Raw genomic sequence first — 26628 nt, 5'->3', positions numbered from 1 at the left:
CTGTTGTATGCTTTACCCCGGGGCTGCTCCAAAGTCACTTGCGGAGAGTGTCAATAATGCCGTAAGATCATGAGCAAAATATTTACTTTTTTTTAAAAAATGTATAGTTAGTATTATAAAGCACTGTAATGGTCATATACTACAGTGATGGGCATTCCTGGAAATCCTTAAGATAGGTGGATGAGGTTGATACTCCCTTTGCCTCTGGGTGTATCTACAACACTGACAAATTTACAAAACACTACCTTTCTAATTGGCTCGTCTCCCCCACTTTCCCCTTTGCATGGGCATAAATAGCTGCACAAGGTGCTGGGCCGTGGGGAACCGGATGCTATAATGCCCTCCTGCACCCAGCAGGGGGAGGGGAGATGACCAGGATGCCCATGTTACGAAGACAAACCTTGCGACATTCTGCCGAGAATGGGCCAGATGGCTATGGAACACAGGCAGTGTGGTCGAGAAGTTAGAGAGAGAATCAGTACCACTACAAAAGGTTCCCCCACCCCCACCCCGCTCTCCTGCTGGTAATAGCTCACCTCACCTGATCACTCTTGTTACGGTGTGTATGGTAACACCCATTGTTTCATGTTCTCTGTGTATATAAATCTCCCCACTGTATTTTCCATTGCATGCATCCGATGAAGTGAGCTGTAGCTCACGAAAGCTTATGCTCAAATAAATTTGTTAGTCTCTAAGGTGCCACAAGTCCTCCTTTTTTTTTTTTTGAGTTCTATTCTTGTCTCTTCCACTGACTCACTGAGAGCCCTGGCTAGAAGTTACTCTAGGGCTGGATGCCCACTGATGCCAATGGGAGTCTCTTTCCATGGGACACCTGGATCAGGTCCATAGCACCCTACTTAAATTGCAAGCTCTTTGGGGGCAGAGACAACCTTTTGCTCTGTTTGTACAGCACCTGGCACAGTGGGGTCCTGATCTGTGAGTAGGGATCCTCAGCACTTGCACAGAACAAATAAATAATAATATGTAGATAAATAACATGTAACCCTTCCATGCTCCCATTACAACAATTTACCTACATGGCAGCTATGTTGAAAGGTTTAATTAGCATATGTAAAACGCTTTGATTTCCTTGGGTGAAAGTTAAAAATATAAGAATTGCCATACTAGGTCAGACCAAAGGTCCATCTAGCCCAGTATCCTGTCTTCTGACAGTTGCCAGTGTCAGGTGCCCCAGAGGGAATGCACAGAACAGGTCATCACCAAGTGATCCATCCCCTGTTGCCCATTCCCAGCTTCTGGCAAAAAGAAGCTAGGGACACCATCCCTGCCCATCCTGGCTAATAGCTACTGATGGATCTATCCTCCATGAATGTATCTAGTTCTTTTTTGAACCCTGTTAGTCTTGGCCTTCACAACATCCTCTGGCAAGGAGTTCCACACTTTGTGAAAGAACTACTTCCTTTTGTTTGTTTTAAACCTGCTGCCTATTAATTTCAATTGGTGACCCCTAGTTCTTGTGTTTATGAGAAGGAGTAAATAACATTCCCTTATTTACTTTCTCCACACCAGTCATGAATTTATAGACCTCTATCATATCCCCCCTTAGTCGTCTCTTTTCCAAGCTGAAAAGTCCCAGTCTTATTAATCTCTCCTCATATGGCAGCTGTTCCATACCCCTAATCTATGCTATAGAAGCATAAGATGTTACTGAAAAGCCACCCCCAGAGCCATTTCAGCTCCCCTTTACCTCCTGATGGAGATCCCACCACTCTTCGGATAGACTTAACCCACTCATCCATCTCGGATTGGGAGTTGGCCATCAGTACATAGGAGTCTTGTCCTGTTCGATTCTGGTCTCCCGAGACCCCTGCAAAAATAATTACTCGTAAAGGGAGTTGGGGGTAGAACAAAGACATGAGCCCTTATTGATTTTTTAGCTAAGTGCTATGGGCCCAAAAAAACCCATTATCCCATTCATCTCTATCTGGCTGTAAAATGAGGTGGTGTCTCAGGGAGACGAGTTGTTTACACCATCTCTCCATCACTGAAGCTTTCCACCAAGGAAATGAACTAATAGGAAATTAACATCACGGTGGAATGAAGATGTATCCTGTTTTCTCTCAACACTCTCCTTGGTGCATTTACCTGGTACTTTCTCCCAAAGTATTTTCCAGAGTGATTTACAAATTTGGGGCCTGACTCTCTTCCCACCACAACAATATCACACCAGCGACTTTCGAGGAGATACTCCTGGTTTACCCTGGTGTAAATAAGAGGAGGATCAGGCCCTATGTATACTGTACAGGAATCCCTTAGCCACCAGTAAAAAGCAGCCAACTCTGGAGTGGAATGTGGCACTTTTTCATCAGTTTAAGACTGTAAGTGAAGAACACACGCACAGTTGAAATTAGTCATTTTTAATTAGACCCAAATTAGGCACTGGTCAGGACACTGGAGTTCATCTCCCAGTGAGTACAGCTGGCTGGAAAATGGAATTTCTGTAATTTCCTGACATTTCAAATGTTTTGTTCTGAATCAGAAACAAATTGAAAATTGTGAAATTGCTCACAAAATGGAAATTGTGAAAAATTTTGATTTGGAAACATTTTGTTTCGATAATGTCAAACCATAATATAATATAAAATATCAATAAAATATAAGATTGAAAATAATATTAGCCTGCTAGCAGCTAAAAGCCTATGCTATCACATGGGTGTAATCTGTAATATCAAATGGCTGTGATCTTAAAAACTGGAAGGTTGCAAACTGCAAATCCCAGTGATGGTTGAACCTGGGGATATTCTGAACAAAAAAGATCTCTGGACCATGTTTGTAGTAGTTTCCATCGTTTCACACTGACTCAACAGATGTTCTAGGCTTCAGAGTGAGGCACACAGAGTGACAATCCTGGAATCTTATTATATAGACCATATAAAAGCCAACAGGAAGTCAAATGAAATGAGAACATTGAAATGAAACACTTTTACCTTATCTTATGACATGTTTTGACATTGAAATGAGACGAGAAAGCCAAGATCAGTCATTTTGACACTTTTCCAATCAAAATTTTTGCCACAATCAATTGTTCCCAGAAAACATTTAGATGGCGACAAAACTGCATTTTCTCACAGAAAACCGTTCCATCAAAAAATTTTCAACCAGCTCTCCCAGTGAGTCTCCCCCATGCTTGGTGGATCTACAACTGGGGCACCATATTAAGCCATAAGCATGCGATGTCTAGCCTTATGAGACAAGAAGCAGACAGGAGATCTGTGTCGTGTCATGATGCTCACCTGGGATGATTTCAAATATAAACTTCCCCGCTTCCTCTGGGTTGCTGACTGACTCCTTGATAGTGCTTCCCTGCAGAAACAGGCAGCCCTAGAAACGAAGACAGCAATAGCCTTCAATCAGCCATTTAAAAATGGTCCTGTTTGGTCCACGTTGGTAGTGATAGATACAATACTCATAAAATCATAGCAATATCGGGCTGGAAGAGACCTCCAAAAGGCATCAGGTCCATCCCCCTGCACTGTAGCAGGACTAAGTAAACCTAGACCATCCCTGACAGGTGTTTGTCCAACCTGTCCTTAAAAAACCTTCAATGATGGGGATTCCACAACCTCCCTCAGAAGCCTGTTCCAGAGCTTAACTACTCTTACAGTTAGAAAGTTTTCCCTAGTATCTAACCTAAACCTCCCTTATTTCAGATGAAGTCCATTACTTCTTGCCCTACCTGCATGGAAAACAATTGATCCCCACCCTCTTTATAACAGCTCTAAACATATCTGAAGACTGTTAACAGGTCCCCTCTTTAGTCTTATTTATCAAGACTGAACCGGCTGTTTTTTTTAACTTTTCCACATAGGCCAGGTTAAACCGTCATCATTTCTGTTGCTGTCCTCTGGACTCTCCCCAATTTGTCCACATCTTCCTGAAAGCGTGTTGCCTAGAAATGGACACGCTACTCCGCCAGTGCCTAGGAGAGCGTGACAATTACCTTCTGGGTCTTCGCAAAAAGAAAAGGAGTACTTGTGGCACTTTAGAGACTAACCAATTTATTTGAGCATGAGCTTTCGTGAGCTACAGCTCACTTCATCGGATGCATACCGTGGAAACTGCAGCAGACTTTATATACACACAGAGATCATAAAACAATACCTCCTCCCATCCCACTGTCCTGCTGGTAATAGCTTATCTAAAGTGATCATCAAGTTGGGCCATTTCCAGCACAAATCCAGGTTTTCTCACCCTCCACCCCCCCACACACAAACTCACTCTCTTGCTGGTAATAGCCCATCCAAAGTGACAACTCTCTACACAACGTGCATGATAATCAAGGTGGGCCATTTCCTGCACAAATCCAGGTTCTCTCACCCCCTCACCCCCCTCCAAAAAACACATACACAAACTCACTCTCCTGCTGGTAATAGCTCATCCAAAGTGACCACTCTCCCTACAATTTGTGCTGGAAATGGCCCAACTTGATGATCACTTTAGATAAGCTATTACCAGCAGGACAGTGGGGTGGGAGGAGGTATTGTTTTATGATCTCTGTGTGTATATAAAGTCTGCTGCAGTTTCCATGGTATGCATCTGATGAAGTGAGCTCACGAAAGCTCATGCTCAAATAAATTGGTTAGTCTCTAAGGTGCCACAAGTCCTCCTTTTCTTTTTGCGAATACAGACTAACACGGTTGTTACTCTGAAACCTGTCTTCTGGGTCTTACTTCCGACACTCCTGTTAATATACCCCAGATTGACATTAGCTTTTTTTTTTTTTTTTTTTTTTTTTTGGCAACTGCACCACATGGTTGACTCTCATTCAATTTGTGATCCACTGTAATCTCCCAGATCCCTCTCAGCAGGACCACCATTGAGCCAGTTATTTAAGAAGAATATCCCTTTGGCTGGGCACAAGGTGAGACGGTTTGAGGAACATCTCCTTTAGCCTGGATTCTCTCACTGTGGATTTTAGGGAAGCACCAGCTCCAACTGACTGAGCAGGTTACATTCCATTACGATAAAGGCTACAGCAGTTAGATCAGTCGGTATCACCAAGATCATCTGGCTTGTGACTTTTACTTCCACATCAACAGATCACATGTCCAACCTAAAAAGGGATGTGGACTCCGGCTGGCAGACATAACTGCATGACTCAGCACAAGCAATGCCTCAGAATAGGGCTGCAGAGGGCAAGAGTAGGAGGCGGTGCCATGGATGGAAACAGAGAGGGCTTTAGCTAATTACGTGCTTATGTAGCCCACTTTGCTCCGGCCACATGTGGGGATTGCACCCAGCATCTTGGCAGTGCTAAAAGAATGAACCAAGTTGCTATGGTAATACCAATAATAATAATTAATAGTGAACTTCTACTGCTGCAGGCTGAGGTTCTCAATGGAAATATGGATGCATAGTTCCCTTTGAAATTAATGGGAGTAGCATCTCTGCATCCCCTGGGTAGCTCTGCCAGTCTTAGTGTTCTAGCTAGAAGCAGTAGCAGGCTCATATCTAGAGCTGACAGGAATTTTGTCATCAAAGGAATCTGAACCAAAAAAATGGCTTTACATTTTCCACAATTTTTTGTTTTTGATGTAATTGTCATTGAAATTTCCCACAAAAAAGGCAGAGTGGGTTTTTTTTTTGTTTTGATTTGGGGGGAAAACCCAGGGAAAAAATCAGTTTTGGGTTAAAATGCTTTGCTTTTAGTTGAATGAAAAATGGTTTTCAGAAACTAAAAAAATGTCAGTTGAAAAACAACAAGAAAAATTGCAGGACATTTTGTCCAAAATGGAAAAAAAAAATGTTTTGTTTGTTTTTTTTTTAAATTTCCTCCACAAAATAATTGTGTTGTTTTTTTTTTACCAGCTCTACTTGTATGTGGATCAGCCATTATCACTGGCATGTGTAACATATTAAACCAGGGATTATGCCTATGTTTTGGAGACAGCAGCTGAGTTAAAGGCAGTCTGGATGTTAAAAGCTGACTGATCAAAACACCTTGTGTATCCATTGGGACGGAAGACAGGGTACCATGCAGAGAGGGGATGGGGCCAACCTATGACCCGCAGGCCATACATGGCCCATCATAGCATTTCATAAGACCTATGGCCTGCTTCAACACACTATACTAATGGCCAATTCATTCGCGTTTTGTTGTCATGTTTAGATCAGTTTAGTTTACGCAAGTGTGTAAATAGACAGTACTGTACATAGAAACAACCTATCTAAATACACACAAAACAAGCTGAACTTTAAAATATAAATCAATATAGGTGACTATTCATATTTTAATGAGATTTAAAATCTGTTTGACCCACTCAAGATTGTGCTTAGGCCTGCCTGTGTAATAGGTGTGGGCACCACTGCTCTACATTATTAATCTTCCTTCCCCCAAGGAGACATGGAGCTACAGAAGAAGGCAGGGCCATGTACCTGCTTTACTACCCTGGGAGTTTGTGATCCATTTTTGTGTCATTCAGAGGGGATTTAAGCAGGTTCAGAGACCCAGCTTGGAAGAGTCTGGCAGCTCCTTTAAAGGAAAGGTCTTGCAGCTGTGGGTGAAATTCCATCTAAGTCACTGGAGCTGGTCCCCTTTATACCACCAGCAGTAGCAGATGAAACCTTTGAAGTCAAGGGAGCTGAGCCTACATGGACCAGCAGGAAATCTCCCCACCCCCGCATGCGGCCATGCAAGTGAATCGTTAGCTGTCCAAATGTGGCCACGGCTTTTTAAAGGTTGTCTGAAGTGTTAGCTGTCGTTAACACTTCTTGTGCGTTCAGCTGTGTTGCAAATGATGTGGCGGGGGCGGGGGGGTGAGGAGGTGGAAAGGGATCCTAGATAAGTGGCAAGGCATAAACACAGGCCTTCTGAGCTTCCCTCCTATTTTGTGACTATCGCAATAAACCCTTCGGGAGCTGGGGCCCACAGAAATCAGTATAAGTCAGATCTACGAAAGAATATATTTCTGAAGAGCAAATATCCTGGCCTTGGAATGCACCAGATTACATGGTGTTATCACAAGGGATCCCGTTCCTAAAGGGTCATCCCTGTTCTGCAAAATTCAGACTACATTTTGCCCTGAATTTTTTGGAAACTCTCTATTTCTTGCCCTGAATTTTTTGGAAACTCTCTATTTCTTGCCCTGAATTTTTTGGAAACTCTCTATTTCTTGCCCTTTTCTTCTCCACCTTATTCCCTCCAACCCTCTTGGGTGACCAGGCCCACGGCCGTGGTGGTGGACACCCCAGGGTGCCAGTAGCTCTAGAAGCTCTGTAAATGGGCCCCATATATTCCCTACAAAGCTGCAGAATTCATTCTGCCTCACTGCACATCTACTTAGGTCCTGCCCCTGCCCCTACTCCCCAATTCTTAGCCAGGGAGAACAGAGTTCTACATCAGGGCTTGGCCTGAACTTAAACCCCTGGAGCTGAACAACCTGCAGGCAGGACCTGGAGCCGGACATTATAGAAACTTTCTGCTCCCGGATCTCTAGCTGTCAGCTCAAATGCAACATGGCTAAACCTGTGTTCTTAATCTTCCCCATCTCCTTTCTCAAGCACTGTGAACAACACCACCATCCTACCAGTTACTCAGGACCATAACCTGGGCATCAGCTTCAACTCCGACCTCTCTCTAGAACCTCCCCTGCAGGCTATGTCTAAATCCTGTGAATTCTTCCCGCATCACGTCTCTAAGACATGGCCTTTCCTATCCATCCACCCCGCTAAGACTCTCGTTCAAGCTCTCATCAGGCCACGTCTCAGTCACTGCACCGTCCTTCTCGCTGGCCTTGACAAATGCAATCTTGCCTCTCTCCTATCCACTCAGAATGCTGCTGCAAAGATCATTCTCCTAGTCTGTCGCTTGGACAACGTCAGCCATCGCTGCCTCCCTCTTCTTTAGCACCTCAAACACAAGCTGCTTGTCTTCACTTCCAGGCCCTTCGTGGCCCATGCCCACTATCAAAATATTGACTCCCACCTCGGATCAGCCCACCGTGCCAACTTCCATCATCTACTTGTTACACTTTCAAACAAGCAGCTTTGTGCTTTCTCGCATCCTGCCCCTCACGCCTGGGATAAGCTTCCCTTAAACGCCTGCAAAACGAACTCGATAGCCTCTTTCCAAACCCTCCTTAAAACTCGCCTTTGCCACAATGCCTAGAAAACACTTGAGAGCGGTTAGCACCCCGGTGTGCTAAGACCGCTGCCTGTCACACTGACCAATATTGTCTCATTGTTTCCTTGGACACCACCATTGGTCTGTGTGTATCCACCACTTATACGTCTCCAAACTCTTATACGTAGCTTGTAAGCAGCTTGGGGCAGGGACCCCTTCTTTGTTCTGTGTTCGTACAGTACTTAGTACAATGGGGTCTTGTTCCATGACTGGGACTCCTCAGTGCTATGGAAAGACAAGTAACAATAAATAGTAATATCAGTAGGGAAGGGGGCAGGATATTCAGGGCTCACCTCTGTGCTACATCCTCCCTGCCAAAAAAACATCTCCCCTATGGCTCCCTTCAGGACCCTTCCTAGACCAAGGACACAAAATGTGGGCTCACTGTACCTGGGGCTTGGCATCTTCCTCATCCTTGTAGTAACACAGCTGCTGGCCCCTCAGTACAAAGTACCGCTGTTGCCAGTTCTTGACGATGGAGCGCTGCTTCTTCAGCCAGCCAATCTTCAGGGGCCGCTCCAGCAGGTTGGGGGAGGCTGTCCAGTTGCAGGCCGCCATGGGATCACCGGTCATCACGCTCCTGGAACGAGCTGGAGAGAGGAAGACAGACACATACTGACAGAGCGACATGGGATTCAGAGGAGCTCCCAGGTAGAGATTGGCTGTCCCATTAGGGGCAAGCCCACTGTAGCATGGATCGTGGGTCTCTTCCGACAGAGTTAAGTAAAACCTAAAATCGACTGCCCTGAGGCAATCAGAAACAGCTATCTGTCCCCTCTGCCTGCGAAAAGCCAACGGGCTAGAGGCTTTTAAAGGAAGTGGCTGCAGTATCTGTCAAAATGTGCTTCCTTTTTCCTGCGTGGGAGTGACTGTCTCACAAATGAGAGAAGAGAATGATTAGTTTCTTTATGGGACTGTTTCATTTAGACCCGTCCAAAAAAAAAAAAAGACACAGACATGATGGGGGAATTTTCAAAATTTGTTTTAAAGCAGTGGTTCTCAACCAGGGGTACACGTACCCCTGGGGTACACAGAGGTCTTCCAGGGGGTATATCAACTCATCTTGATATTTGCCTACTTTTACGACAGGCTACATAAAAGCACAAGTGATGTCAATACAAACTAAAATTTCACACAGACAACAACTTGTTTATATCGCTCTACATACCATACACTCAAATGTAAGTATAATATTTATATTCCAATCGATTTATTTTATAATTATATGATAAAAATGAGAAAGTCAGCCATTTTTTCAGTAATAGTGTGGCTGTGACACTTTTGTACTTGTAGGTCTGATTTTGTAAGCAAGTACTTTTTAAGTGAGGTGAAACTTGGGGGTACGCAAGACAAATCAGACTCCTGAAAGGGGTACAGTCATCTGGAGAGGTTGAGAGCCACTGTTTTAAACTATTTATTCTGGGTGATACTTCGAAAGGTGCCGTCTGCCTTTTGAACAGCTCACACAACACAGAACGTATCTGAAAGATCAATGAGATTGCAAACTCTTTGGGGCCTGGGCTGTCTTTTATTGCATGGTAAAGAGGTTCCTGGCACAAAAGGGCCCTGATCCTGATGGGTCCCTCTAGGAGCTACAGCAATGTTGAATACCGATCCAGGGTGATCGTTGCCTAAAGAGGAAAGGTATAGCTGCTCCTTCTATTTTCATCTGTGGGACAGTCATCCGGGCACCTAAATACCTGTGCGTCACACTCTCCGCATCGGAGGTCAGATGGCATTGTCGTTATGTGCATGGACGATCCCGACTATATACAGTGCAACTCTGTTTGTTTTACTGTTCCCTGCTTGTGGCAGCCGTTTGACTCTCTGGGTGTGATTCCCCTCTCACCTCATCAGCCTAAATGGGGAATAAGTCCACTGACGTCAACGAAGTAAAGCTGCTGTGAGTGACCTAGGACTCAGGCCCGCTGAATCATCCGTCACATTTCAAAAGTCATTTCCTGTTGGCGTGAATGTTCTTGCCCTTTATGCAACAGTAATAATAAAATCTACCTCTTGTCTCATGCTTTTTAGAAAGGGGATTGGTATTGTGATCCCTATTTTACAGATGGGAAACCAGAGGCACGTGGGGGTGAAGTGACTTACCCCAGGTCACCGAGGAGCAGAACCAGGGATAGAACCTAGGTCTACTGAAGCCCAGTCCAGTACACTGGCCAAGGCCTCTGCAGGCTGTTACAAGAGGTTAAAGTCTGCAAGGTTAAAGACTTTCACACCTTTTCAGAGGCGCTCAGTTACAATGTCCACCTATCTACTTATATGGCCCCCGCTACCATCTGAGCACTTCCCATTTACAAGTAAAAATAACGACTCTCTCTTCCTTTCCAGCTTGATTCGTTTTCTGTTTGTCTGCTTGCGTCCAGTGAGCAGACACATCCTATGTCTATATGGGCATACGTGTGCGTGTGTTGAGCGATTGCGTTGTGCACAGGCAAGAGTGTGTGTGTGTGTGTGCTGTGGGCTTGTGACAGTGCACCTTTGGGTGGAGAAATTATTGAGGGAAGGCTGAGCCAAAGAAATGAGTTGTGTGCAGCCTTCTGAAAGTGCTTCGTGGTTCTTTCTGTGGTCAGGGAGTGTCAGGGGTGCTGGAACAATTTGTACAGTGGGGGTGCTGAGAGCCATCAAACCAAACTGTAAACCCTGAATATGATGGAAACCGCTTCAAGCCAGAGGGTGCTGCAGCACCTCATGCATCCCTAAGTCTAGCACCTAGAGGGAGCATTGCAGTTTAGGGGAATGTCAGTGAGGCCTGAATACAGCCCAGCTCCCTGCCTTTGCCATTAAAACACCTCCAGAAGAAGACCCCACTCTGTCGCTGCAAGACAGAAGCCTGCCTCTTTCCACTCATCTAGTCACATGCACCTGTGCAGAGTGGCTGCACAATGCTACCGGTCCGATTTCGTTATGTTTCACACTCACTTTGTTTCACACTCACTTTGCACGAGTGCAAAGAACTCCTCCAGGTGCGCGGCAGTAGAGAATCAGGGTTTTTGTTCCTGGGCATATGTTGATATGGGAAGTTCCTCCCTATATGGATCTGGATTTAGGGTGGGCTTTTCAATGGGATTCGAATGCCAAACTCCTTTACGGTATATCTGCTCTGCAATGATAAATCTGCGGTGCCAAGTCTCAGAGCCTGATCAATTGATTAGAGCTTGCGGGGGCGGGGGGTTGCTAAAAAGGGCAGTGTAGATGTTCAGGCCTGGGCTGGAGCCTGGGTTCTGAAACTCAGTTTGTGGGGAGGGTCTCAGAGCCCTGGCTCCAGCCTGAGCCCGAATATCGACACCTTCGCTTTTAGCCCTGCACCCCAAGCCCCGTGAGCCTGAGCCAATTGACCCGGGCTCTGAGATGCAGTGCCATGCGTGGTGCTTTGCAGTGTAGACGCACCCTGAGACCACAGCCTCAACAAGCAGGATCAAAACGGGGGTTTCCTGATCAGAACCTCAGGAGTTAGAACGATTCAAAATTCTGTTGCTAGCACGTCCCTGTTATTCAAGCCCCCTGAGAAAGATTCAGAACATGCTAACAAAACACCCGCTAATTTACAGGGGCATTCCTACTCCCTGATCGCATCCCTTCATGCCACACGGGATGTTTACTCAGTGGGTTAGGATTTTTAGAGGATGATGCAGAGCATGAGGGCTGGACAGAGTGAAAATCTGACTCCATTAAACTGAATGTTGCTGTCCGGAGAGCGCAGCCCCGCTACGGCAAGTGCAGTTCTGCAAATGTTTGTTTTGCAAAACCACAACCTGCTTCTAATGTGTTAAACCAGGACTGGGCAAACTTGAAACCACTCCATCCCTGTTGTACTACAAGCCACGCTCCCACGCACAGCAACCAGACAAGTGCGAGCTCTTGGCTGACAGCTCCATTCTGATGAAAAGCGCCATCCGGGAGGCTACCATAACACGGCAAATGAGAGGGACAAAAGGTGCTGTCTATGCACAAGTATTCACTGCAGAGTTAGCCTGGGGTAGCTTAGCGTGAGTGGAGCGTCCCCACGACGGACCTCTACCCGAGCCAGACCTGTGTGGCTGCCTCCAGAATGGTTCTGTACTGGCCCATGTGCGGGGCCGGATTTCTAGCAAGACCTCCTGCGGCTTTGAGCGGTGCATTGAAGTGGGCCACTCTGTGACCTCATTTGCAGAGTATTGTCTCGTCTGTCCGTCCTACGGAAATGCTCCTACGGAAATGCTCCTACGGGTCTTACTGACATCACACCACACCAGAAGGCAGGTATATCAGCTTCTGGCCAACTGCAGCACTGGAGAAGGGTTTCTTGGATGGCATCTCTCTGTTCAAATGCTGTACAAGTGTAACCGGGATAGGACTGGCAGACTAAGCACCCGGGCTGGATGAGGCTGAGTTCTCACTGCAAAGTAGGCTGGTTGCCAGCCTGGGCTGAAGCAAAATCCAAGATGTAGCCTATAATCTCAACCATGACGTTAAAGCACCCTCACGCCCGGGTGAGATGTTCTATGTAGATTGAAGGGGTTGGGGCAACACTCAGGCTAGACCCCAGGCTAACTCTGGAGTGAAGACAGAGACCCTAAAGGTAACCTGCCTGGCCCCTTGGGCCATCCTGTGTGCAGATGCTACGGCATCAGCATGCTCCGGTCTCAGGGGCAGTACAATGGAAGTGAAGGGGATGGTCTTATGGTTAAGGCACTGGACTGGGACTCAGGAGATTCCTGGCTCTGCCACAGTTTTCCTATATGACCAGGGGCAAGTCACTTTAACCTCGCTGTTCCTCAGCTCCCCATCTATGCAATGGGGATAATGATACTTGCTTTCTCCCACCCTTTGTCGATCTTGTCCATTTGGAGTATAACTTAGGGACTGTCTGACACGACGTGTACAGACAGCACCTAGCGCCCTGGGGTCCTGACCTCAGTTGGGGTCTCTAGACCCCACTGTACTGCAAATTTTAATAAATGTTATACTCACTTTGCACCAGCATAAAGGACTGCACGAGGCAGCAGGCACTGAAGAATCGGGCCCATCATTTTCATCATTATATTCCAAGCCCATCTGTGGTACTGTAGCTATTATATCTCCAGTAATGGTGATTCCTCAGACCTCCCTCAGCAGATTGGTCCATTCTCTAATAGTTAGGAAGCTCCTCTTTAATATTAAACTTGAATTTTCCTTGCTACAGAGTAAGTCCATTACTGGACCATCACCTCTTTACAGCCCTGCACATTTCTCGAGACAGTCACCGTGTTTCCGGTGCCTTATTTCAGAGGCAAAGGTAGCTAATGCAGTAGCAACACCCCCAAAGATACCGCAGTGGTAATACAACAGCAGGATCTCCTCGCTCTGTACAATCTACTAATCTACCATCTCCTAACAGGCATTGCCGTGCTGGGATGGATCGAAATGAATGCATAGGTTTCTAGCCAGCAGTGCAAACCCCTCGTGTTGACATGATTTGCACGAGTGCAGTCTGATTGACACCAGTACAGCTATACCAGTGGCCTGGCACGGACAAGGCCTTCAATTGCTCTTCCAGGTGCTACGGCATCACTTGCGTGTGAGCTGCTGACATTCCCACTCTCACTGCAAAGCAAAACCAAAGACCTGCACAGAGCGCTGTTATGTGAACTGAATGCCGGCTTGAGCTTCTCACGCCACATGCTAATGCACTGAGAGCCTGGACTCCTGGCTTCTATTCCCAGCCCTGCTTTTCACTGGGACAAGTTACTTAACTTCTTTGTACCTCACATTTCCCATCTGTAAAATGGGGATTTTAGAACCATGCAAGGTGGTTGTGAAGAGTAGCTAACTAATGGAACGCTCCTCTGAAGGCTTACCTACACAGGGGGGTAATGCGCTCCCCAGGGTCTATTTCTGAAGCGCACTGATATGCTGCCCCCGGGCCAGGTAGACCCTGCTGGTGAGCTTTAACATAATGCTTTCTGAAAAGCACACTAAGGAACCTTTAGTGTGCACGAGCAGGATCTACATGGACCAATTAACGTGCAACGCTCCACAATGTGCAACATTAGTGCACTTTAAAATTTGCACCCCCATGCAACACGTTACCCCATCCTGTAGACAAGTCCCTAGTTCCGCTAGTCCAGCGTTTAGGATTTAGCCCAGTATTTGTTGGGAGATCCTCAGGTGAAAAGTTCTATAAAACAGCAAAGCATCATTATTACTAGAGAGCAGTGAGAATGACTGAGTGATTTTTCGGTTCGCTGATGGAACCAAATAGTTAGAAGGAAAAAAATTGTTTCAGATGGACCCGAAATGACAATTTTTCAGCAAACCATTTCATTTTTGAGTGTTTTCTCACCGGTTTTTTTTTTTTAATTAAAATTGAACTATATTTCGAAGCCACAGAAGTCATTTGGATTTGAAAAATCCAAATGTTCATGTAGAAAATGTCAAAATGAACCATTTCCATTCTTTCCTGATTTTCTTTTTGTTTCTGTGGTTTTTTTCCTGACCGATGCAATTTGACACAAATTCCGAAAATGTTTCAGTTCAAAATGTTCCGGGTTATTCCCGGATTTTACACCCTGCAGCTCAGTTCAGATTCAGCCCTGAATCTGCATTTTACAGCGGGGAAAAAAAGTTTAGTCTGAAAAATTTTGTCTAGCTCTAATTATTACAGTAAAGCCTTCAGTGATGGTCAGTAGGTAACTCCCTGGGCTAAATAACTGATTTAAAGGCTCGTCAAAGTTGCCAGGAAAATGTTGTCTCACTGTTAAAGACCCATCCCGACTAGGCTACCAACTTTTGTTGAATGTGTGAGGATGGAGCTCGGACCTATTTAGCAGCTAAGTAAGGCCCAGATTTTCAAACATGCTCAACAGTGCCCGGCATGCTAAGCTTTTTTGAATAGCTGGCCCTTAGCTGATTCTCCCATACCCAACAATACTCACGCTAGGCTTTCAGAGGCAGCTGACTCACCAAGGCCAGGCCGTTTGTACAAAGTTCAACGCCAGGGCATAACTGCATTTATTTTGGGCGTGGAAGAAGCAGTCAGATGGGCTTTATGCATGGCTCTTGCGGGCTAAACCCTGCCACAGTCTGCATTAGGGTGAGGTTAGACTGTAAGGGTAAGTCTCCACCGCCAGCCTCCGAGCTCAAGTGGACAGACTTGCAGGGGCAGCGAGTTATGTGGGCCCCTGGTGCCCTTGCTCCAGCAATATTCAGGGCACGGGGGATGGCTCCGCCAGTGTTCGGGGCCGGGTCTCTTCCCTGGCCTCGCTGCTGTCCCGTGCGTCTACCCTGGAGCGTCCCCTGGCCCCGCCTGCCACCCACAACAACGTGTCTCTTTTTCTGTTTGTCAGCAGCATAAGGCTGAACTGGGGATGGGTCAAATTATATATTCCCCAGAGGCTCTGGCAGTCCCAGGGAAGGAAAATCTCTGTGCTTTTTACACCTCCTCGGAATTTGGCCCAAAAACCTGTCCCATTCCAATGACTTTCCCAGTGATTACATACTTGCAAATGAACTCAGGGCCTGGGAACCAGCTGTTTTCCTCCATCAGCGCTATCATAAAGGCAAATAGAAAAGGAGGACTTGTGGCACCTTAGAGACTAACCAATTTATTTGAGCATGAGCTACAGCTCACTTCGAGTAACTTGCCTGAGAACCATTCTCTCTGAAATGGGGGTAGATACTGTCAGCAGGCTGTCAAAGTGAAGGTCAGTACTGTGTTCAGCTGCAAGGCACCACCCCGCAGGGGGGGATGTGTTAGCCACAGGGGAATGTGTAGAAAGGAAGCAGCATCAGTCTGTTTTCTCAGCATATTTACAAGCCTCTCCAACCTGGCTAAGCTAACAAAGCCTCGGGAAGTAGGCTGTGCTTGGAGCTGGAGTTTTGCTTTGGTCCCATCTCTAATCTACCCTTCTTTGTAAAGGTTTTAAGGAGTAATTTAGGTACCGGGATTGTGATTACTGGTCGGCCAATGGAAAACAAATATGCTACCAGCGCATTAGGAGGGGAAGGGGGTTGGAATCCTGCATTTGGGCCCCAGTTTTGCAGCTTCTCCCTTGCTCTTAGAATGCACCAAGCTCCAAACTTGTTTGGCCTTTAGAGATGCTGAAAATCCAGACCTGTCTCTGAATTTTGCAGGGCAAGTCCCTATCCGTTTGTGATGTCTGATGCAGAATGGAATGGGGTAGCTGTGAGGTAAACATATGGCACTGGAATAAGGGTAAATCAATAGAGAGTCACACTAGGGGAGGCAGCGTTGTCTCGTGGCTCAGGTACTGGACTGGGAGCCCAGCAGAAGTGGGATCTAATCCTGGAGCTGCCACTGACTTGGTGACTTGCTGTGTGACCTTATGCCAGTCATTTCCCCTCTCTGTGTGTTATCCATTGAGACGTAAGGGTAGGGGGTGTCTCTCACTAGGTATGTGCTTACCCTAGCATGCTGGGGTCTTGATCTTGGCTGGAGCCTCTCGGTGCTACTGTAGTACAACGATCAGGGAAGCTTTAAGACCCGTCTATGCTACAAATTCTCTGAACTGGTAGACAGTCAGTGGTGTTGACTGGCTGCAAACCGGCTTCACACCCACTTGCAACATGCTAAGTACCTGGTTAGTAACTTGTGCCTTTGCTCTCCTCACAAAGATGATGAAACCACACAGTTAATTTGGGTCCTCAATAACTGTGTGCACTGGCTTTATATAAACATACAAGGCCTACAGATATACACAACAACTGCAGCCCGATTAGGTTCTGGTGGCTTCTGCAATAAAAGACAGAGAGGCCCCAAAGTAGAGGGCTCCCAAACTATTTAAAGGGATACCACCCAATTCCTATAACGGACTGTAACTATAACGGGACATGCGTCCATACCAGTGGGTCTGGGCTGTGACGTAGTTGTTTGCCTGTGTGAGTGGTTTGGCTGGTCCTGCTGCTGCCCAAATACCTCCCAGAGTGCAGTGCCCTATGTGCTCCAGGCTCCGCTCCTTGTGTCTGTCTTCCAGGCCTTATGTCCCCTGCTGAGGCATTATGGACTAGCTTTCCTAGCCTGCACTGATTACCAACACAGTCTGGGGAGCAGATGGGATGGAGTGTGGGTTGCGTGCGGCTGTGCTGTGGGGAAAGTAGCAAGGTGGACACAGCACTGCAGGCAGCTCAGAAGAGCGTGTCTCAACCGGGCTGTGAAAATACATTTGCACTTCTAAAGGAGATGGGGCCAATCATCCCTGAACCCAAAGCTCTGTCCAGGGCCTGGCACTGATGCTCAGTTGGACTGTCCCTGCTCTCCGGTCAAGGATTTAGGTCATGTGTTCCTGTATTCTGGGGTAGTTTGGGGCCAGCATCAGGGCTGCTCTCCAGTTCCCCTAGTCCCCTAGTGGGCTGTAGGGAGCAAAGAATATCTGGAATGCAGTGTACTCCGACCACAGCCCAGCCTTCTCACCCCACACCATCCGCCAACCCCGGCATGCTGGGAACAGAGCTGGTGTAGGGAGTATTTCTCGGGCCTGTTTTCTCCCCCTTTAAGGCCCCTCTATGCCAGTAGGGGACTTAACACAACAGAGAGGCTTCTGTAATTCACTATCTATGCAGAGCCGTGCATAAGACTGACTCCCTTAGCAGGTTTCAGGCCAGAAACCACAGGGGCTCTATGGGTTCCCGCTTTCACAAGCTTGGAGCCCAGCCCCCGTGTGCAGAAAGGCCCGCTCAGGTTTGCGAACGAGGCCTCTTTAAAGCTTTCACCTTGAACCCGTTTTCGTTCCTGTGCTTTGAATTGCAGGTGCCCGGGCACCTTTGCCTTTGCTTCTCTGGATGGTCCCAGCGGGTGAGCTGGTAGTGGTTTGGCCCGGCCCTCTTTTCGCCACTGTTGCGGAACAGGAAGCTGATAACAACTGTGAGCTTGGCACATTCTGAGCTGCTTCCTTTTGTTAAATGCTTCTGATTTTGACTGTTTCCCTCTAAACACTCTCGCTGCCCCTTCAGCTAGGAAACAATGGGCCATGTCCACATGCACCCTGCTTGGTCAGTGCTGCTTCTTCACTCAGCCCTCCATGCTCTTACACATGCCTGGGAGATGAGCTGCAAGTCACGGTGGTGCTCTTCCTCCTGACTGAGGGCTAAGCCCATTGCCCCAGCAGAGTGATTTTGGGGTTACTTTGCAGGTGGGCAAGCTGCCATTGTTCCAGTAAGAAGTAAAGGAAGCTCTGCACAAAGAGGGGTGTTAAACCCACTGCCCTGATCCTACTCAATTGGGGGTCATTGCCTCTTGGCTGCCTAAAATTCCACCGGCGTGGTTTTAGTGAGCCAGGCTCCTCCTTCGCGTCCAGTACCAACTTCCTGGCCAGAGTTGCTGCTGTGCATTCATAAGCAACGGCTGCATGTCATCCCCCGAAGCAACTTGCCTTCAGTGACAAACCTGCAAACTGGCCACACAGCTCCTTATTACGTGTGCCCATTTAAAGTCATGCTTTGTACAGAACATCAGGGCTAACACAATGCCCTCCTTCCCGTGAAAGTGGAAACACAACTACAACCACAGAGCGCCCTCTGCTGGCCGTTGGGGAAGCTGACAGTGAGGGAAGTGGCCAGTTTTTTGCGCCGTTGCAAATTTGATAACGGATTTGGTATCAATATGGTAGGGTTGCCAATAGTTCCCTGTTACAAGGCACGTCCCTTATTTTTTCATCTCTGTACGACAAGACTGGGAGTTGCTGAGTGCTGCGAAAAGCAGCAAGAAATACCCCTGGGGAATGTAGGTGAGTACCACTTTATTATTATTAATAATAATGACAATAATAATACTAGGAGGAGGGGGTGTGGCGGAGCTGCTAAGAAAACAGTCCCTTATTTTTGAAATACGGTGTTGGCGACCCTAAAATGTGGTGATTATGGGTGTGACTTTTTACCACTACAGGGTGGACGCCATTATACCAGCATTCAGATGCCTCGTAGTGGTAGTAAAGATTGTTCCCCTTCCCATACAAGAATAAGCTATCCTGGTTTAAGCTCATTTAGATTGGTGTAACTGTGTCTGCATGACTGAACCACTGAAAAAGTGATGTGATGAGTCAGCACCTGGCACTCTTCCACCCGAGTCAGGGCTCCATCCATCCCCAGCATGGTGTTTAGGGGTTACCTGGGCGGGGTGGATAAAATGAAAAGCTGGACCCTTCCAGTAAAAAAGCACTTTAACGGCATTGTTATTGCAGTTCAATTTTTCTGTGTAGGTAACACCTTAGAATACAACAATGCCCAATCAGTTACTGGCTCGTTTCATAAGAACTTTTTTTTTTTTTTTTTTAAATATCCAGACAATCAACAAAAGTTCCTGGTCACTTCTTCTGCTGAAAACATCCATGTTCCTTGACACTGAAAAAAATAAAAACCTGACAACCAAAAATGTTTCAGATTTGGGGTTTTCAACAAAAACTCAAGACATTTCAATGAAAACAAACAAAGCTTTGATTGAAGCTCACGAAAGCTTCTGCTGAAATAAATTTGTCAGTCTCTGAGGTGCCACAAGTCCTCCTTTTCTTTTTGCGGCTACAGACTAACACGGCTGCTACTCTGAAAGCTTTGATTGAAATTCTTGGCAAAAAGCAAAGGCTTTTGTTTGGTTTTTTTCAACCGGTTCTCATTATAATTCTGCTCGTTTGTTAATGCCTAGCCCAAAATAGCGTTGGTGTCAAAACCATCAGGAGACCTTAATTTCATACAGTTTCATAGAATAATAGAAATGTAGAAGTCATCTAAGCCATTCCCCTCTGCTGAGGCAGGACAAAGTGAACTTAAACCATCCCTGCAGGTGTTTGTCTCACCTTTTCTTAAAAACCTCTAATGACGGGGATGCCACAACCTCCCTCAATAAGCTGTTCCACTGTTTAGCTATCCTTATAGTTAGAAAGTTTTTCCTAATATCTAACCTAACTCTCATAGATACTAAGGTCAGAAGGGACCATTATGATCATCTAGTTCGACCTCCTGCACAATGCTGGCCACGGAATCTCACCCGCCCACTCCTGCGAAAAATCGTGGTTTAAAGACTTCAAGGAGTAGAGAATCCCCCAGCAAGTGACCCGTGCCCTGTGCTACAGAGGAAGGCGAAAAACCTCCAGGGCATCTTCCAATCTGCCCTGGAGGAAAATTCCTTCCCGACCCCAAATATGGCAATCAGCTAAACCCTGAGCATATGGGCAAGATTCACCAGCCAGACACCCAGGAAAGAATTTTCTGTAGTAACTCAGATCCCACCCCATCTAACATCCCATCGCAGGCCATTAGGCCTATTTACCATGAATATTTAAAGATTCCTTGCTGCAAAACAAGTTGATGACTCCCTTGGTGGAAATGGAGAACAACTGATCACTATTCTCTTTAGAACAACCTTTTATATATTTGTAACCCAATCCAAAGGGCTGAGTATGGGCAAAATGGAACCTGCTGGGGTTTCAGTCTGTGGTTCCTGGAGTCTAGGTATTTCCCTCCAAAGGCTTAGAAGAGAAAATCCAACTCTCTCCATTAGCTATAGAAAATGACGACAATCACATCCCTGCTTGAAGCTAAGAGAGACGCGAGCTGAAATCAGGATGACCAATGAGGATGGCTGAGAAATCAGTGAGTAGATGGGCTGTTGTAATTATTTTCCAATGGGCAGGCATGAGAGAAGATGAAATGAACAACTCTACAGACTGGATTGCTGTCTAAAGAACCCTCCTTACACAAACGCAGAATCCCTGCTCTTATGGGGACTCGTGGAATGGGCAAATCAGACTCCACCCTCCTATTTATTTGGCATTTCTGCAGCCACAGACTGGAAATTGCTGTGTGTTAAAAACAAAAGCATGAGGCACTAACCACACTGAGTTAGCCCCTGATAAGCTCTACTCCAGCCCTGGCATGCGTACTTAGAGTCAGCCACTGCACGTCCCCTGCAGAGGAGGGGACCGAAAGGGATGGGAGCCACTGCAGCTAAAGCCACTGGCAGGACCAATAGGGTAGTCAAGGGTAAATGTGGGTAAGGGGAGTTGACCCACGACTCATTTGGGAAATATGGAGTTCAGTTTCAGTTAGTTCACCCATTTCTTTTTGCTACCATTGCAACCCTGGGCAGGTAAATCACTGGGCAGGTCATCCATCTGATTTTAAACCGCTCGTCTTAGCTTTGTCCCCCATCTGATACTAAGACAAAACTGGAGCGTGGTATAGTCTGGTATTGGACAACACCATTTTGATTTTGAAGCGTGCCCCTGGTGCACCCTGCCGGCGTGCCCTCGCACGCATTGTCACGAGGCCGCACGGGCCGGGAGGTGAGGTCACACGGGCGGAGGTAGCAGGGGCAGGGAGATACACTCTCCAAAAGGGTGTCCCCCGTGAGGTGTGGCCTTGCACTCCGGTATCGTAGGAGCTTCTCCCATATTTCTGGCCCCTCCGCTCTTGGTTTTTTCATGACTAATGCTTTCTATTTTGGAGGTAGGTAGCGACCAGCTATAGAGCCAACTCCTGATCCCTCTGAAGTCCACAGGGTTTTGTCCAGATGAAGGAAGTGCAGGATTAGAGCTCAGTCTCTGAGCTTTGCAAAGGCCCTGCTGTAAATATCGGTCCCCAGTCTCCACCAGAGAAGAGGTAATTTGGCTTCTGAAGGTGAGGGCAGCCATTGGCTGAGATGGGAGGTGCAGGGTGCGGGGGGAATAACACTGGAGAACAGGACTGGAGTGGCACTAGCAGCCGGTTAACTGCTGGAAGCCAGTTTCACGAGGCCTTCTGTACCCATCCCTCCATCTGCTCGTATTGTGGCAGAGCAACATCTGCAAGTTATGAAATCATTTCCTGTTGCTTCAAATGCAGACAGCAAGTATGTGACACACCTCTCAGGCAAGGAGAGTAGGCCTGCACTGCAGCGTTAACTCAGGTGATTGGCCTCAGGTTAGCCTAGCCCAGCTCTCAGGTTAGCCTAGCCCTTATCAGGGGCTAACTCAGGTCTCAGCTCTGAGGCTAGCCTAGCCTAGCCGCACTGCAAAGCCCTGGCTGTGTCATTGCATCTTCCCCGCTGTTGCGCTCCGCCGTGAGTGTCGCTAAGGACTTTGGGGGCCATCTCCCAGGGTTCTTTGGGCTGCAGCGAACTGAGCCGCATGGTGTTTCGTTCCCAGTGAATTGTGGGAGAACTCATCTGGGGACAGGAGGGGAATTGTGGGAAGGCACGAGGAGACTACAAGCACTCCCACGGATTAGCCTGCATCCTCAGCGCAAAGTGACAGTGAATAAGGCCCCCGGGCTCTCACCTATACCCCCAGTCAGGCCAGCTAGCACCACAAAACTCAAGCGAGAGGTTTTTGTGTATGGACAGGAGGGGCCCAGAGGCAAGACCCCGAGTTACCTGTGCAGCGAAGACAGACCACCTCATGTGCAAGAGAGCCAGGTGGGGCAGGTTGGATCTGATTCAGATTCAAGCCCAGCGCAGTAGAGACCAGGTCATCCTTTATGAGGTTCCTTCAGCTCAGGGGAAATCAAGGGTGTGATGTAACAACTGTTGTGTGGAATTCACCCCGTGCAGGGAGCCAGTACCACGCTTCTGCACCTACCAAGTGGTCATCTGCACACCCATTGCCCTGGAGGTTTGAATGTTCAAAGGACCATACACAAAGTCTCCCCTCACTCCATCCCAGGAGACAGAAGTTTATCACTTCCCCCATTTTGTTGATGGGGAAACTGAGGCACTGAAAGGCAAAGTGACTGAACCCAGGCTCACAAATGGAGTCAGTGTCAGAGCTGGGAATGGACCTCAGGAGTAACAGGCATCTGAGTCTTGTGCTCAAACCCCTAGATCATGTGAACTAAATGCCACAGTGACTCAACCAGAGCTGCTGTGTAATACTGACCAGCGTGGGTAAATAAAAAACATAAGGAGCGATCACAGGGAAATTAAACAGGGACTGTCAATATGCTTGATCAGCAGGGTCTCCAAAAAGCCTGTTCCATCATGCAAGGTCCTCAAACTGCTGCTTCTCCTTGGGACTGCCAGGTTAGGGCAAAGCAGACATGAGGCAGACTTTTATCGCTAGCAAATTCCAACAGCAATTCATCTCTTTTGCTCTGGGTTTGTACAGCACCTAGCACAATGGGGTCTGGGTCCACACCTGTGGTGGTAAAGTGCTGGGTTACAAACAATAAATAATAACTCTCTCTTTCGGAAGACTGAGGCCCCACGCCTTCAAACAGGAGCAGTGGGGGCAAGCAGCTAGTTTTAAGATGGAGCATAATAAGTTTATGAGCTGGATTATAGGATGCGGTTGTCTACCATAGCAGGAGATTGGACTCAATGACCCAGGAAGTCCCTTCCAGTCCTATGTCCGACATTCTGAAGCCCCTAGTGGGGCTGGGGGCCTTAATTTTAGCCAGCAGAGCTATGTGAATTCATTCACAGCATTAGCTGCAACCCTGGTGACCCTGATAAAGAGCCAATGCCCCCTTTAAATGTCACAGCCTTGTGCCAGCCCTGACCCATCATCTTCAGAGCCGATGAGAGGCGAGTCCCTTAGCACAAACTCTCCATGGGTCTGGAAAAAACTGGTTCCTTAATGGAGGTGGCCTTCTAATAAAAGTGGAGCCGAACTGTGCTTATCAGATGTCATATTTGGGGAGGTTTCTTAAAACAGGAGATTACCTAATAAGGGTGGTGCCTTGCACAGGCCTCTCTGTATGAAGGAACTCTTTGATCATTCATCAGAGGTGGCGGGTAACATAGGCAAGTGGGTCGGCAAACCCAACGCAGAGTCACTGTTTCCTCTGTGCGTGGGACCCTTTTTCTTCTCTTACTTTCATTCTGACTCTGGTTTGTAGAGGCAGCTGAGGGGGTACAGTTCTGTATGCATCCCCAAACCCCCTTCCACAATGCAGAGCATCCCCAAAGGAGATTCCCCTGACTAATTCCACAAGACCATGTATTTGGCCCGCACTAGCCCGGTCTGTTTTCCATTCAGATTTGTAATCAGTGAGAAGAACATCTAGTGTGTCACTCTAATTTCTTTTCAGGTCCTGTGTGTATAAAGGATGTCTAAAATATCATGACATCAGACTCAATGATCAATTATTGCAAATCAAGGAGAAATGACCTTTCCAGCAACATAGGGAAGGGGCTGAACCAAACCCCTGAATCCAAACAACCCAGTCTTTAACCAGAGGAGATGGAATGTATCTAGCTACCTATCTGGGTATTTATACTGTGTCCATCAGTGTGGTATCTGAGCAGCTGTATCCAAACCAGAATCTGATACCGAATTTGTAGCAACCTCTGTGCTTTAATAGGCTGAACTGAATACCTTGATCTAAACATGTAACCCACACACCTTCTTGGTGTGGTGTTCTGTCCCATCTAGTGACACCGAGACCACTTAAAGAGAGAGATAAAATGAGTTTGCTCTTCAGCCTTAGCTAACAGTGAGTTGACTTTCAGCTCATGCGGTAGAGGCTCATGCACTAAGCTCCAGAGGTCCCAGGTTCAATCCCACCCGCCGATGACTGGGGTCTGTTGGCCGAAGAAACATACCCCAGTTTTTGGATGGTTTCAAATCCCAGTCTAGGCCTGAATCTAAATTTTGTAGTTCAGCCCCACCTCGTGACCTAACCTTCTACATCTCATAGTCTCAGATGGCCACACATGGAATCCACAGTTATGATAGGATAAAACTAACAATACCCAAAGCTTATTTCACTGGTAGACCTGAAAGTGTTTCACAACATCCAAGGCTCTCAAAGTGTTTTACAAATATATTGTTAACCCCATTTTACAGATGGGGAACCAAGTCACCGAGATATACAGAGCTAGATTTTCAAAAGAGCTCAAGGACAGATTTTTGAGTGCTTCACATTGAATGTGGGTGCTGAGCCCGTCTGAAAATTCTGGCCTAAGTAACTTGCCCAAGGTCACACATCGATTGAGTCAGTGTCGGAAGCCAGGTTTCCTCATTCCCAGTCCTGTAATAACCAGATCACACTAGTGGGCCATCATCATGAGCCTTCATTTGGTCAGCAGTCTAGAAAGCACCAGGCTTCAGCGAATGAAAGCACAACGCTGTTGCCAACCCCTCTGAATCCAAGCAAAGGCGACTGAGAAAAACGCTCAAACTTCTCAGATCTCATGCTACCATGTTGCTTTGCCCTAAAGCCCTCCAGATCCCCAGCTGATGTAAAGCGGCGTGAATTAACATCCACAGAGCTATGCTGATATACTCCAGCTGAGGACCTGGCCCATTGTGGGCACAGAGGCTGGAGTCACTTCATCAGATCCATTGGCCAGACAGGCCCCTGATTCAGGCAGGAATTTAAGGGTATAAAAAAAGAACAGTACCTATTTTTGCAGCATCCATTTTCAGGTTGAAATCCCAATTCCGCGGCAGCTTGAGGGACATTTTGAACCAGGGTTTTAGTTGGCTTTTTAAACGTAGCTATTTTTCCAAGCGTCTCTGTACTGTGACACTTCTTCTAATCCCGGGCCCTGTTTTGATTCCCTCTGGAGCTTGCTTGAAAAATGAAGTCTCGCTTGAGGTTGATTTGCCAATGCACTTCCTCCTGTGCTCAGCTCTTAAGCAACCCCATAAAAGTACTTTTCTATCTTTCTTCTTCTTTTTTGCAAAGCTTTCTCTTTTGCTTTCCAGACGCACCATAAGCCTCTTGGCTGGCCCTTTTGCAAGTCCCCCTTTGATAATACCTCAGTCACACTCTAATTCAGAGAAGCTGAAGTCACGGCTGCATTTCATCCACCAGCCTCTGGCTTCACTGAAAAGCACTGATAAATAGCAGAGCTTCTGGGTTTGTTTTCTTTGCATTTGAGGAAGTGGGTGTCCTTTCTGTGCAATTGATGTGCTCGAAAAGATTGAGCGTTTGCCTCGTGGCTGAGGGGTATAGCCCAGCATTCAGTTTCAGGAAATGTTAAACTGAAGAGCAGACTGGCCGCTCTGGGGACCTGCTGCAGTTTTACCAACTAAACCCCTAAAATAGGAACTTAGAGGCAGGTCAACTTGGCTGGGCAAGTATGCAGGTAATATCTGTGCCTGACCTGGAAACCTGCATTTTTTCCAAAGAGACAAGGGTCGACTTACAGTTGCTTGGCACCTTGAATCATCCTAGAGATATGTGCAAAATGGGCATAGGATGGTGCCAGATCAGAAGGGCAGTGTTTGCACACTTTGCACTAGTGGAAACAAATGCACTAGGTGCAGGGCACTGGTGAAGCTAGCCCTACTCACCCAGACCTCGTGCACTCTGCAACACACTAAGGCCTGCCCCCCAGTGCTTAATTTTTGCTGGGGCTGAGCCCCGGCACCTCTGGGCTTGGCAATTCATAGCCCCGGCACCTCGGGCTTGCTGCATTTGTTATGAATGTAAAAAATTGCTTGAGCTCCGGCACCTCTTTCATTACAACTTAAGCCCTGCCTGTGAAGTGGGGGCGTCGGGGAGTGAGAGAGCAGGGAACATACAGCAGTGAAAGCCGAAACACTGTCCTGGAGGGTGCGAGGTGGATGTCTGCT

The 26628-nt window shown here is 47.0% G+C and overlaps 1 protein-coding gene across 1 annotated transcript in view; it reads right to left on the bottom strand.

Annotated features, from left to right (window-relative positions):
- Positions 1-25841, bottom strand: part of ARHGAP25 (Rho GTPase activating protein 25) — a 44648-nt gene extending 18807 nt beyond the window's left edge. Inside the window, exons 1-4 of the mRNA XM_077805804.1 lie at positions 25449-25841; positions 8534-8733; positions 3255-3342; positions 1709-1828 (exon numbers count right to left, since the gene is read on the bottom strand). Of these exons, the coding sequence (XP_077661930.1) occupies positions 1709-1828; positions 3255-3342; positions 8534-8733; positions 25449-25509 (469 nt within the window). The 5' untranslated portion in view covers positions 25510-25841. The remainder of the gene's footprint in view (positions 1-1708; positions 1829-3254; positions 3343-8533; positions 8734-25448) is intronic.
- Positions 25842-26628: the final 787 nt, after the last annotated feature.

Source organism: Eretmochelys imbricata, chromosome 26 (genome assembly GCF_965152235.1).
Source record: "Eretmochelys imbricata isolate rEreImb1 chromosome 26, rEreImb1.hap1, whole genome shotgun sequence".
Classification (NCBI taxonomy): Eukaryota; Metazoa; Chordata; order Testudines; family Cheloniidae; genus Eretmochelys; species Eretmochelys imbricata.
Note: the sequence above shows the minus strand (reverse complement) of the source record. Positions and strands in the feature narration are given on the sequence as shown.